The following is a 13,527-nucleotide window of genomic DNA, read 5'->3' on the forward strand; positions in this document are numbered from 1 at the left end:
TTGTTGACTTCGACGCGTGATGAGCATGAGCCATAAATGGTTTTGCTTGTGCGAGCCCCCCCCCTTTAATTTAACTAGAGGATCCCTCTAATTGGGTGGGTATACGTGGATGGCGTAAGCTATTCACGAAGGACGGTGTATGCGTTGTAGACGCATGCACCGAATTATTGATGGCGAATTCAACCATCGGTAAAACTCGCTCCAATTCGGATATGATTCGACGTAACCTCGAAGTATCACTTCGAGGACGCGATTTACGCGTTCCGTCTGATCATCTCTCTCTGGATGATCAGGAGTTGCCATAGTCAGCCGTGTTCCGAGAGATCGGAATACGGATTGCCAAAACTTCGCCGTAATCCGTGGATCTCTATCCGAGACAAGTCCACGGGGTATCCCGTGGAGTTTGAATACCGTGTCGATAAAGGCACGGGCACAGCCCGGAGCCGTGATAGACTCTGGTACTGCAGCAAGATGTACCATCTTGCTGAATCTGTCTACAAACGAGGATACCATTGTTTATGTGATCGTCTTCGGGAAATCCGAAGATGATGTCCATAGATACGGACTACCAACACTCTGCCGGAAGTAGCAGAGGTTGGAGAGGTGCACGGGATAGAGGCCTAGGCTTCACCCGCTGACATACCTCGCAAGCACGAATGTACTTGCGCACGAACTGATACTGACGGGGCCAGTAAAAGTCGTGACTTACTGTGAGATAAGTTTTCTCACGTCCAGATGCCCACTTGTTGGTGCATCGTGACACTCATACTTGATGCGCAAGCGCAGATCATTGTGAGTTGGGACGACGACACGTGGAGTGTCGCCGGCAACAGCTGTGTAATACAATAAGCCGTTGTGTGTTGTGTATCGATCGGATGACGATCGATATAAAACCGGTAAATCTTTAAAAGATTTATCGGATGAATTCATCAGATGATCCACTAAACGCAGATAGTCCTTATCTTCTGCGTAGGCTTTCTTTATCTCATCAAATAAGGTTAATGACGGATCACTTGAAATGAGTGTTGCAACAGTGGGATTATTCCCACTGTTGGAATGCGCAGCCTGCTCGAAATCGGGTCGGCGTGATAACGCATCAGCGACGACATTAAGTCGTCCTGGTTTATATTCCAGGGAGATATTATACTCCGCGAAAAAGGATAGCCACCTCGCCATTCTTTGCGAGAGGTGTCCGTATATACGATGAACGGTCTATCTCCTCGGAGATAGACCCTAAACTTAGCCAGTGCATATTTCATGGCAAGGAGCTCCTTGTCATGCACTGGGTAATTGCGTTCAGCTGGTTGTAGCTGACGCGATTGGTAACAGACGACGCGCTCCGCGCCGTCTGTATCGTATTGCATTAACGCACAGCCGATAGCGAAATCGCTGGGGTCCAGACCACATGAAATGATCTGTCTTGATCTGCAATCGCCAAGATGAACGATTGCACCAAGCTTTGCTTGATACCTTCAAAGGAACGCTGACAATCAGCGTTCCATAGCCATTTCTCGTCTTTTTTCAAGAGACGACAGAGACGAACTGTCATATCGGCATTATTGCGGGAGTACTTGTGCAAGTGCGCCGCTAATCCAAGGAACTTTCTAAGTCCCTTGACATCGACTGGAACTGGCCAGTCGGTAATTGCCTTGATCTTTTCAGGATCAGGGCGCACGCCGTGTTTATCGACGATGCACCCAAGAAGTGGTATTTCGCTTGCAGCGAATATTCACTTCTTTAGATTTGCGTACAACTTATGCTTTCGCATAAGTGTAAGAACCTGACGAACGTGAGTTTTATATACTTTCACGTCCGTCTTTTCGTCCATGGCTCGGCCATGAACGAATACATCGTCAAAATAACTCGGTGCGAATTCTCGCACCGGTCTCAACAGATTCGTTACGCATCTGTTGAATGTTGCAGGGGAGTGACTAAGCCCTTATAAGAAATTTAACACCATCGTCAGTTTTATTTAAAAAGTCCAAAACGAAGTATCTTTACACACTTGGCGTACTCCTGTAGAAACGGGGCGAGATGGTCAATCGCAGCATGGCTTCTCAATTGGTCAAAATCTTAATTTTCGTACAGAATTATGGGCGCTGACGGTGCGAAAGTGCCAGTTTGTTGAACGAGCGTCTCCGTGCTTATCACAGATTGTATATGGGGCGTAGGGTGTCAGTGTGCTGATCTCGAAAAAAATGAAATCGTGCGACAACAACGCTGGCGCGAACTCTGCGCTAAATTCTATTATAATCAAGATGAGACAGCCAAACGCGTATTATATTTCTTTGAGGCTAGTAAAGTGGACGAGATCAGGTCAGTTAGAGCATTTTAAAGTCGACTTGAACCTTAGTATTAACTTAAAGCTTTTGGTATATTGCTCTAGCATATCGGCAGTGGAGGAAACTGGTGTCGATGAGCAGTTTAACGAAGCCGTGAAAGCTTTAGGGCTGCGACGATGCATGGTACCTGGTCATGATGATTATTTTGCTCAGACGTACGTGTATCTTTTAAATATTTCTTTATTGCGTTAGACCTGCTGAGCTCACGGATGCTTGTGCTATACATCGTAGCATTCATATGCTGGAAATGGTAAAGAACGATGTGCGATCCGGATACCACGAACACGTTTTAAATGGAAGGGCAAGTTGGTGTGCAAATATATTGCTTAAAAATATACTAAAATTTATCGATGTAGTACGCAAAGTTTAATGCCCACGCAAAGGAAAGTCAAGGAACGAGTTATGAATTGTGGACGGATGAAACCGCTCGACAGCAATTGAAAGTGATTGTACAGCACGAGTACGTGCGCACGATCGAAAGTCGTACGAACATGATGGAGCGATTTGTAGTGTTTACTGAAAAACATGCATCCAACGTCGGCAGTCATCCATTTTTGGCAGGGCTTCGTGCGTCTTTACAATGGAATCTCGAGAGCTCTACGATTGTGGCATGGAAACGTAAGAGCGGTTTTCGGTGTAAAACTATATTATTTGTAAACTTTGCTGAATATTTTATTGCTGTGCAGTATCAGACTCGGTTTTTGTTGAAAGTGGCGATTCCGAATTCACACATAACGCCTTGGCTTTATTAGTACGTGTACTAAACTTCAGCCACTGTGAAAGTACTGCAATCCAGGCCTCTAAAGCAAGCAATAAGGCTAAAATTCGTGATTGGTATCTCGACCCGTACTTATCCGATCAAGACATACGGCAGATCATACGATTAATTCCCGCTGCCAAGCGTCTCGAAGGAAATCCAACAGGTACCAAACTGGTTACTCGGTTGGACCGATTAAATGTTCATGGACAGCGGGACGAAAGGTCTAGGTTTTTTAATCGGTGGTGCGTCCTGCTTTAGTGTCGTAATGAAGAAATGTGGTTGACACAAATAACCTGACATAGAACATTATAAATAAATGCATGGTGTTCGTCATTTTTAATACACGTGGCTTCAGGCCAATCACAATGGCCGCACTTCACCGGAGCCGCCTATTGCTCCTGCTGGGGCTGGCGCTTCTGTCTCTTGTGGCTAACGTGCACGCATTTGAATTTAACTTTGGCTTCAACGGAGGTCGCCATGACCAAGTTAAAGAGCATGAGCACGTCGATTTTTACGAGGTTTTGGGGCTAACCATGGAGGCGTCTGAGGCTGAGATTAAAAAGGCTTACCGGAAACTAAGCCTTAAGTATCACCCAGACAAGAACAAAGGTGATGAAGGAGCCGAGAATCGCTTTCACGAGATCTCGCGTGCCTACGAAGTTCTCTCGGACCCACAAAAACGGCAGGTATACGATCTGGAAGGCTTTGAGGGCCTTGAGCGCGAGGAGAAATCTGCCGACCGCCCATCAAGCCCGTTTGATGCCTTTTTCGGTGGAGGCGGTAAGCAGCGCGGGCCTGATGCTTTCGTGGACGTTCCCGTGACGCTAGAGGAGCTGTACAATGGAGCTACAAAAGAGGCGCAATTCACTCGCAGTGTCATTTGCCGCAAGTGCCGCGGTACTGGTGCGAAAGGAGGAAAAACTACCACGTGTAAAAAGTGTGGTGGCGCAGGACAAATTCTGGTGCAGCAGAAGATGGGTGGATTCTCCATGCAAATGCAGCAGCCATGCCCAAAATGCAATGGGCGCGGCAAGACTTTCAAGAAAGCGTGTCCATTTTGCCACGGCCATAAAGTCGTGAAAGAAAACAAGGTGCTGGTAGCGGAGATTGAAAGAGGTATGCCGTCAACGCATCAGATTGTCTTTGAGCGAGAGAGCGAGCAGCGGCCAGGCATCGTACCAGGCGACGTCATATTTCGCCTGCACCAGGTGCCACACAAAAACTTTCGGTTCGTACTGAGTGTATCTTTTACATCGAGCAGCTTAAACGGGTGCGACCGATGGAAGGCCGAGAGCTGGCACTTACTTGATTTGTTTCTTGCTGTTCTGTAGTCGCGTGGGCGATGATTTGCACTACAACTTGGAAATTTCGCTGGAAGAGGCTCTTTTGGGATACGAAAAGCCAATTAAACATCTTGACGATCGCACCGTTTTGCTGGCCAGCACGAAGGTGACAACACCTTTTGAGGCTCGCACGGTGGAGGGCGAGGGCATGCCTGTACACAACTATCCGTCTCAACGTGGCAACTTGCTTGTACATCATGAGATTATTTTTCCAATGACGCTGTCGGAGGAGCTTAAAGAGCTTGTGAAAACCCTGCTGCCTGAAGATGACCCCACGGTGGCAGTCGAGTAGTTGAATTTTGTGAAACGTACTTAGTATGCTTGGAATGGAAGCGTTTCCTGATTGGTAGAAAACATGTATAATGTCGTCTATGTGCATGTAGTATAACTTTGCACGTGATGGCAAGCAGCATAGAAGATACCACGATAGAACAATGGAGATGTATGTATCCTGCCCTATCTTTTGACTTAATCCGTCTTTAAAAGAAGCACAACCTGCTTGCGCAACAGTGGAACAGCTACGGCTCAAGGAGCTACTTATCCGAACAGATGTGGGGCGATGGGAGCTTAACCCTCATACGACGCGAAATGCCAACGCCAGCAGATTGCGAAAAGTTGCGGGAGTAGATATCAGCTTTCTTAAAGGATCGAATAAACACGCTTGTGCATCTATCGTGGTCCTTGACTTCCCGTCACTGACACTCCTATACGAGGCATTCATCTATGTGTGCTTGCCAGCCCCATACATCGCGGGATTCTTGGCATTTCGAGAAGTGCCAGCGCTTTCAACACTTTTTAATGACCTCCGTCGACGCCGACCAGGTTTGTGAATGCATTCTAGGATCGCGTGTTGTTTTAAATCTTTAGTACGCCATTTTTACCACAGATCTACTGCCAGACGTGACGCTGGTGGACGGCAACGGCGTCTTGCACCCACAGGGCTTTGGCCTGGCTTCTCACTTTGGAGTACTGGAGGATATTGCGACCGTCGGCGTAGGCAAGACGTTTCTTCACGTTGATGGTCTTACCAAGCCTTATGTAAGAGATTTAATGGCGAAAGTGCATAAAGAAAACCAGAAATGTGTGAAGCTCGTTGGACAGTCCGGCAGTGTAAGACGTGCAATTGCTTTCTAATCAGGTGTATTGCTAAGATCTATGACGCAATTTTAGGTCTGGGGAGCAGCTTTATGTACCACAGGTTGCGTGAAAAATCCAATTTACGTGTCGGTCGGGCACAAGCTATCGCTGGATTCATGTATCGCAATTGCAAAAGCATGCTCACAGTATCGCGTGCCAGAGCCAATTCGTCAGGCAGATTTACGATCGCGGCAAGTGATTCGACGGTGGGAAATCACGAAATTTGTTGAGAAGACACTGGACTGGCACAATATACCTTAGAACTTTACATTGAATGTTGCGTTAGATTGTAGAAATATCAAAAACTGCCAACGCGTTATTGTAAAGAATTATATTTAATCTATTTACATATTTTATTTGCAAGATCTCTGGAATGTCCTGAGCCAGGATATGAGCGCCGTAGGACCCGGTGGCTGATCGTGGCTTCCTGTTGAAAGATTGGGGACTCTGTGTAACGGGGTGTATCGTTACATGAAATTTACACTTAAAGGTTGTTAATTAATATATTATCTAAAGTGTATAATATTTGGAGAATATTACTTTACATGGTAATACTCTAAATGTAGGCGGGCAACGTCGTAATGCGGCCACGCTCTACTTAAGCACACACCCTAGCACAGCGAGGAAGCGGTTAAACCTGCTTCTCTTGCGTGCAGTGAGGTAGTTGTGGTGGGCGCGCAAGCGACCTCACCCAACACACTAACAACTCTGGTAAAGTGTCGTCACGGGAGCGGTAATCCGTCTCCTCGTGCGCACTTACCAAGTTTGTAGTAATATTCAGACTGATTTATATTTAATAGAAGTAAATACAAATACCTTTTTTTACCAAAGAAAATGATATCTCTATAGATATCATTTAATATGTATTGCGAGCGTATCTTTATAGACACCACGCGTAACGGATGACGCTAGCCGTCATCCCTCCTAATGTGAATGCACCCATGTGTATCACATCCACAAGGGTTGGTCACAAATGTGCACCACACCCGAGTGTTGGGTCTAATTACTATTATTTAGTAATTGACCATCCCCTTAAGTACACCTAATGTACTTAACGGGGACTGTGTAACATTAGGGCAACTTTAGCCCGTTACACCATCCCCCTCTTTAAGAACGAATTTACATTTTTAAATTCGACAAAGAGGAGAGAGGAACTGCGAGCAGCTTTACGCGCCGCTAGTTCACTCGATCACTCTAGCGCCCGTGTTTCCATACACGGCGCCCAAGATGCCACCTAAAGGGGCCACGTTGGTGGGTCGTCTGCGAAGACGCCCACTCAACCTCGCACTAAGCGCACGCGCCGCGTTAATTCGCCGGCCGCGTCTAATGCCTTAGTCGGAACGCCGACAGCCACTGCGGCTGTCGCGTTAACAGGGCTAAAGGATCCATCCCACTTTAACAGTGAGGATGTTGATCCGTCGCTCATTGTCGACTACAATGAGTCGACACCGTTGCCGTCACCTCATAGTAGTGATGCGGACAACGAGCTCATGAGGAAGGATGATGGCGCATTATTGCCCATCCAAACTTATCTCATGGCTCACAACATGGAGACAGCAACATTTACGAATGCTGTCTCGTGTCTACGCTGGATAGCGCAGCGACAGGTAATGAGAGCGCTGCCCATAAAGGCGCAGCCGCTTCTCCGTTGAGTAAAACCACAACGCCTTATGCTCAGACCATAATCCATAATAGTTCTGACAAAGAGGATTTGGAGCCTAAAGCTCCGCCGACGACACGTGAACGTGCTCAGTCGGTGTCACAAGCCATTTGTTTTGAACGTGGCTATGTGACGGGTGGCATACCAAAGATGCCTCCTCCATCTAAATGGCCTCGTTTAAACGGGTCAAGAGCGTCGCTCCTAGAGCGCGCTCTTCTAGATGCGCATAAAACGCTTGGGCGTATTTTCCCGGTCCCGGTCGTGTTGCGTTCAAATGAAACGCCCGACCAATACAAGGCGGAATTCTTGCGCCGCATTCTGATGCGTTGAAGCAGCGGTCGCAACGAATTAATTTCCTTCGCTTGCGTGTGAACGAGATAATGGGCGGTACTGTACCCCCTGTTTCTTCTCACAACGCTACTTCTGCTAGTCCATTTGAGTCTAGCGAAGAGGCCTCAGCTGGTGCTCCTTTTCATAGGCAGCCACCAAGCCGGGCACATCTATACATAGGGTAGCGATCGGTTCCTAAGAGTCAAAATTCTTCGGGTAACCTTTTCATTGGACGAAAATCTGATACCTTTGCCCCACGGAGCGGTGGGCAAGCAACCTTTTAATAAGGAAGCGTTGATTCTCACCCGTATCACTCAGTGCAAGCGGCGCCCGATAGGAGTGGCGACGTCGCCCACGTATTCGCGGCTGTCTGACATTCGTCCGTTCAGTCACAGGCGTTAAGCGCTGCTGAACGACGTATTGTGTATCTCGAGGGTCAAGTCTCGCGACTGACCTCGGATCTTTTTAATGTCCGAGCGAAGGCTCGTCAGGATTATAAATGCCTGAAGACTCTTGGACCTCTTTGAGAGGATGATGCTGAGGGATCCGCGTTACTCGCGTGATGTCCCTCGCTCTCCAAATCCTGTTCGTGGTGGGAGGAATCGGTCCGATAGCTTTTCGCCTTCACCGCCCCCCTCACCCGAACGACGCTTGACTCACTGTCAGCGTCACCATCGGTCTTCTTAGACGGATGAGGATAAATGCTCTCATTTAGGTCTACATACCGTTTCAGACAACCCACGTAAAATACGGGGTGCGCCTTTATAGACGGAGGTAGGGTGAGCCTATAATTTAGGTCTCCAACCTCTTCGACCACCGTAAGGGCCCAATGAAACGCGGCAACAACTTCGTAGTACCTCCAGGCAGTAAGAAATTGCAATTTTAGGTAGGGTAGCAGTGCTTAATAGTACTTTTTCTCGTTGTGCTTGTCATGTCCGCTTGCCATTGTGTCACGGACTTTACGTGTGATGGCTAATCGCTCATCCACAAAGCGTTAAGCCTCGCTCACGCTTTTAGCATCAAACGCGCCTATGACACCGCTGAGATATCGGTCATAAGGCGTAGTTTTATCGACCACTGCTAAACTGGCAGGGTCACGAGGGCAAGTTTCTGTCTTTGAGATGATACCCTCATGGGTCATGGTCATATTGACGAAACACTGTCCCTCTTTCGCACCGAGCATAGTGAGGGGACCTCGCCCACTAAGACTCGGGCTGCTCAGAAACGAGACTGGCGTCCGAGGATGGTGCAGTCCGTTAATGTAAAGCGGTGTCTCACCCGTACTGGCGTGGACACTGTTATTTATAGCGAACTCCACAAAGGGCAATTGCTTGCTTATACCTTGCACCGGTTGGAGTTCGTTTCTCAAACTTAGGGCGAATCGCCAGACTTCGCGTCCAATGTCTTTGACATTGCGAATGAACGCGCTCCAGGCTTGCATGAGCGAGACTTTACCTCGCTTATTGTTGCCGCTATACCATCGATGCTTGAAAAAAAGCATCGATATAAAAATCTTCCTTAGCGCGAAAGTTCTTCGCGCTGGGATCAAGGCCATGAAGCTTTGTCGCAATAAATAAGGGACATTTATCGTGAGGAGTAGTCTTTCTAGACATTCTATTAATCAGCTGTTCGGGCAAAAGCCACGGCTCCTTTTCAGGAAGATGAGACATTTTACTGTCTTCACTCCCCTGAGTAGTACCCACTGAAGCAGGAGTACCACAAGAACTTTTCTTACGATGGCTTACGCCATCGTCATCACCACGCATAGAAATATGTGCGAACGACGGCACGGGAGACGGTACTGGCGCTGAGGAATCATCCTCATCGTCGGACAGTGGCGAATACTACCAGCACGTCTACTCGAATGAGCCCCCTCATTCGAAGGCTCATAATCAGCCGCCTGACGGGTATCAGGCGACTGTTCCATCCTCCCCGAGTCGGCCATTTCGTCCGACTCGCACTCATAATCGACCTCTAAAGAGGGGTCGTACTCACGTGGTGAATCACCACGTGCACTCGCAACACCAAGTGTTGTGCGAGTGGAAGACACTACGGTAGACGGAACGTCTACCGCAAGAGATAACAATGCGTCACCCGCGGCTGCACGAACCGCAGCCGAAGGTTCAGCACTATCCTCACCCCGCATGAATTGTTCCTTCATGCGATGGAATTTAAAATGATGGATCTGACCAATCAAAATCATTTTAAAAATTAAGTGGTCATTTAGCGACCACTCCACCTAATGACATTCAGAGTGATTGTCGTTTAAGGGAGGGGTGATGTAACGGGGTGTATCGTTACATGAAATTAACAATAAAAGATTGTTAATTAATATTATCCAAAAGGTAGATAATATTTGGAGGAAATTACTTTAAATAGTAATTTCCTGAATTCTTATCCATAAATAGGTATAGACCATTATGTCTATTTATTCCGCAGACTAATCAGCTGTAGAAGTAATCAAAGAGAGTTACTAGATAAGATAGATAAGAATTCATTTACATTTTACACTCTTAAGCTAACTTGCCTGAAGAGAAGTCTTCCTCTATACGTACAGTGTACGTCACCTAACGAGAGGCACCACTCACATCTGAAGCAGTGTGAAGTGGACTTGTACTGAAACAGTACAAGTCGCAGTGCCCCGTTACACTACGGTCCAAATTCTTCTGGACGCCGTAACAAGTGATCAGTCTTGAAAGCATATAAATCTACGATAAGTGCTCGAATAAAGAATCGAATTCATAATTTACGAAATTATGATCAAACATTGCCGAAAACCATTGCTGCTCTATTAGAGATGATATTGTTGATAGTGCCTTTACATTTAATATTGATAGGTAATTAATACTCTATGTAAAGTTCGCGATTCCATATCTGATCCAACAGACACAGCGACTTTGATTAACATCGTCAAAGGGGGAAAGAGAAGCTTTGCAGTTATAAGGTTTGAGCAAAATAGAGTTACGCAAGCTTTTTGAGCGAAAGAATTAAAAGCTTTAAACTGTGTAGTCATCACGCATGAAAAAATGGACAAAGAGTCACTGCCGATGTAACGGGGCACTGCCGACTTATGAGTCAAATAATTAAGAAAGATAATAATTTGTACTTTTTTCCTTCTTTCCTTTCATAAAACATAATATTCATTATTACTCTCTTAGGAAATAATATTTATGTACTGATACACCCTATTACATCATTAGCATGTTAATAAGGAGCAGCGAAGAATACATGAATCGGAAGACGCATTGTATAGAATGTACGTCAAAGCAATTTGTATTGATTAGAAAGCAAACATAATGAAAAAAGAATTCAATTGACTAGATTTTTCCAGTGCCAATCACGATGAAAATGACCAGCTTTTTTTCGCAGAGCCTCGTGCTGCCATCATCCATGCACTGTACTTTATGCAATTCTTGATTATTCATCCCAACTATTGCTTCAAGCGTCGACTCATCTGAAATGCGATAAACATCCATTGCTGGTAAGTTGTGTTCTCGCACAAATGTTGCATATGTGCCTTGCTTGAAATATTTTTTTTGCATCGCTCTCGTTACCACCAAATGCACTTTGGAATCAGCGGGTATACGCGACAGTATCTCTCTCATTGTATTAAGAGGCAAAGGGTGTCCATCGTCCATGCATTCGCCAGATATCTCCCCGGAAACAACACGAAAGTCGATTTGTTCACGGTTTTTAGTTCGAACGAGATTGCTAAACTTCATAAATTTGTCATCAAGCAGCCAAGGTGGCCATCCCAAACCGTTTAGAGGAGACAGGAATGGAACGACCAAATTCTCGCTAGTCTCAACGCCTCGAGGTAATTCCATTCTCACATCTTGTGGCCCGACGCCCAACTCGTACAAAAGCCGACCCAAAAATGTCGGTAGTGCCCCCCCGCCGAGTCCGCCAACATGACTCGCTAACACGACGGCCGCTGACACCAATGCTTCGAGACGCTGCCCATCGTTCATTGGCTGGCTGGTATTATGAAAATACATTGCTGTAGTCGAGACTGACGATAGGACCTCACGCAAGGGATGCTTGAACGGACGATATGACAAACCGCCGGTCATCGTCAAGTGTAATAGCACGTCATTCGCTGGGTGAGGAAACACACTGCGACATTTCCAGGTACGTCTGTCTTCAGCCTCGATCTTGGCTTCGTCGGCTTCGATTTTGCCTTCGACTTTATACAGATGGCCATTACCCTTCAGTATCAGCCTGAATGTCGTCTTTTCATCTAAGCAAGCATAATGACTGTCAATCAAATTCACTTTATCGTCTTCAGCACGATAACTTGAGGAGAGCAACAAGCACAGTTGACCAATATTGAACTCGTAATATCGTTTTTGCTTCATATCGGCAAATATCCGTGCCAAATGTCCAACCAGTGCATTCAAGTAATTTGCTGTATTGCTGCCCTCACTCCACGGATTTTCCCGCATATACTCGATAGCTTTCCAAGCAAAGAGCGGCCGACTATTAGCGATAATGTCTTGTAAAACGGTTGGCAGTATTCTAATGTCATTGCCGAGTACAGTACGAGGTAAAAGTGGATGCACTATGCACCACAGATAATCCAAATTGTTTCTAGTACCAGAGGAAACCGAGACCAAATTTCGTCCCGTACCACTCGTGGAGCTGACTATCACAACAAGTTCAAACGATCAAAACACGTTTAGCATGAGACGAAGTCGACGCTTCTGATCGTAAGCCTCAGGATTGCTTGATGTGGCTTTTCGATCAATTTCACGTGGAAATTCATCGAGGAAAAAGATGAAGGGCTTCTTTTCACTCGTAGCACGATCTTTGAGTGCCTTTTCAACATCTTCGCGAGACCTAGCAGCGTCATCAACTTCATTTTTTCCAAGCAGTGCAGCATGAATAAATCTATAAAGCCATAGATACTTTGTGCCTTGCAATGATCTAATGCTGCCCGTACCGTCTCTAAGATTTTTTGTAAGTTCAAAGTCATTATTGAGGCAAATGCTGAAAACATCGGTACGTGATGTATACGCTGCACTGATGTCTTGTCCTTTATCATCTACGTTATCAACCCATAGGTAAAAAACATCAAATTTTCCAAAGGCGTTCCAGTTGAATGCCATTTGCGTCTTTCCCATACCAGACGAGCTTTCCAAAACAACAAATGGTGTGATCTCAAAATTCCCCTCGAGGATTGCGCAGATTGCATTTGAAAGTGACTCGGCTTGTTCTTGTTTCGCAAGTGTTTTGGAAAGAGTTTCATACCTTTTCACAGTTTCGGCTTTATTGCTGTTCGGCGAAATGGTGAGTATATCTTGTGGGACGATTCGAGGAACAGCGACAATTGGAGCCACCACCACAATTGGAGCCACCACCAGCACGTGAATTTGCTCTTCCTGCGGCGCGGGCATTTGGTTTTCGTTCAGACAACGCTGGATAGACCGTGTTGCTTTCAATGGCTTACAATCAAGCATACTTTTGATGTCATCATCCTCCTTTCCGTGTTCGAGTTTCTCTGCACTCGGCTCGCTATCGGACAGCCACGCGTTGCCCTTCCTCGCCAAGTACAGCTCGAGATCGCCAGCACTGCATTTAATTTCGTCTGGATTCTTCGATTTAATAGCGTCCTTTAAGGCCCCGACTGGCTTCTTTTCGTCGATATCCACATAGAATACGCCTTTCTCTCCGATTAAGGCACATATGAGCTCCACCATTTGTATTTCGTCTTTCTCTTTTGAATTGTGAACTCGAAAATCCGCAAGAGTAACGAGCCCTCTCCAAAGAGGTCGCAAACTCTCGAGGGATAGGGTGCTAATGCAAACCATCAAAATATTTGATCTCATTTGATTGGCGTAAATTATATCACTAAGCGCAACATGCGGGACGTAGTTGTCCCAATGTTACACGGACGTATGAACGACAATTTGTGGAACGGGGTGTTCGTTACATAAGTACTATTTCCTAAGAAAG

The 13,527-nt window shown here is 46.2% G+C and overlaps 2 protein-coding genes across 2 annotated transcripts; one reads left to right on the top strand and one right to left on the bottom strand.

The window, feature by feature from the left end:
* Positions 1–2,092: 2,092 nt before the first annotated feature.
* CCR75_006799 (uncharacterized protein) lies at positions 2,093–3,446 on the top strand (the record flags this gene model as incomplete). The annotated part of the gene is made up of 6 exons (XM_067964866.1): positions 2,093–2,105; positions 2,172–2,316; positions 2,387–2,497; positions 2,535–2,628; positions 2,699–2,960; positions 3,029–3,446. The coding sequence occupies 6 exons, from the start codon at positions 2,093–2,095 to the stop codon at positions 3,358–3,360; spliced, it is 957 nt and encodes a 318-aa protein (XP_067818048.1). The 3' UTR covers positions 3,361–3,446.
* An 8,793-nt stretch (positions 3,447–12,239) lies between these two features.
* CCR75_006800 (uncharacterized protein) lies at positions 12,240–13,400 on the bottom strand (the record flags this gene model as incomplete). The annotated part of the gene is made up of 1 exon (XM_067964867.1): positions 12,240–13,400. The coding sequence occupies one exon, from the start codon at positions 13,398–13,400 to the stop codon at positions 12,240–12,242; it is 1,161 nt and encodes a 386-aa protein (XP_067818502.1).
* Between the last annotated feature and the right edge of the window lie 127 nt (positions 13,401–13,527).

Source organism: Bremia lactucae, linkage group LG6 (genome assembly GCF_004359215.1).
Source record: "Bremia lactucae strain SF5 linkage group LG6, whole genome shotgun sequence".
NCBI classification, from domain to species: Eukaryota; Oomycota; class Peronosporomycetes; order Peronosporales; family Peronosporaceae; genus Bremia; species Bremia lactucae.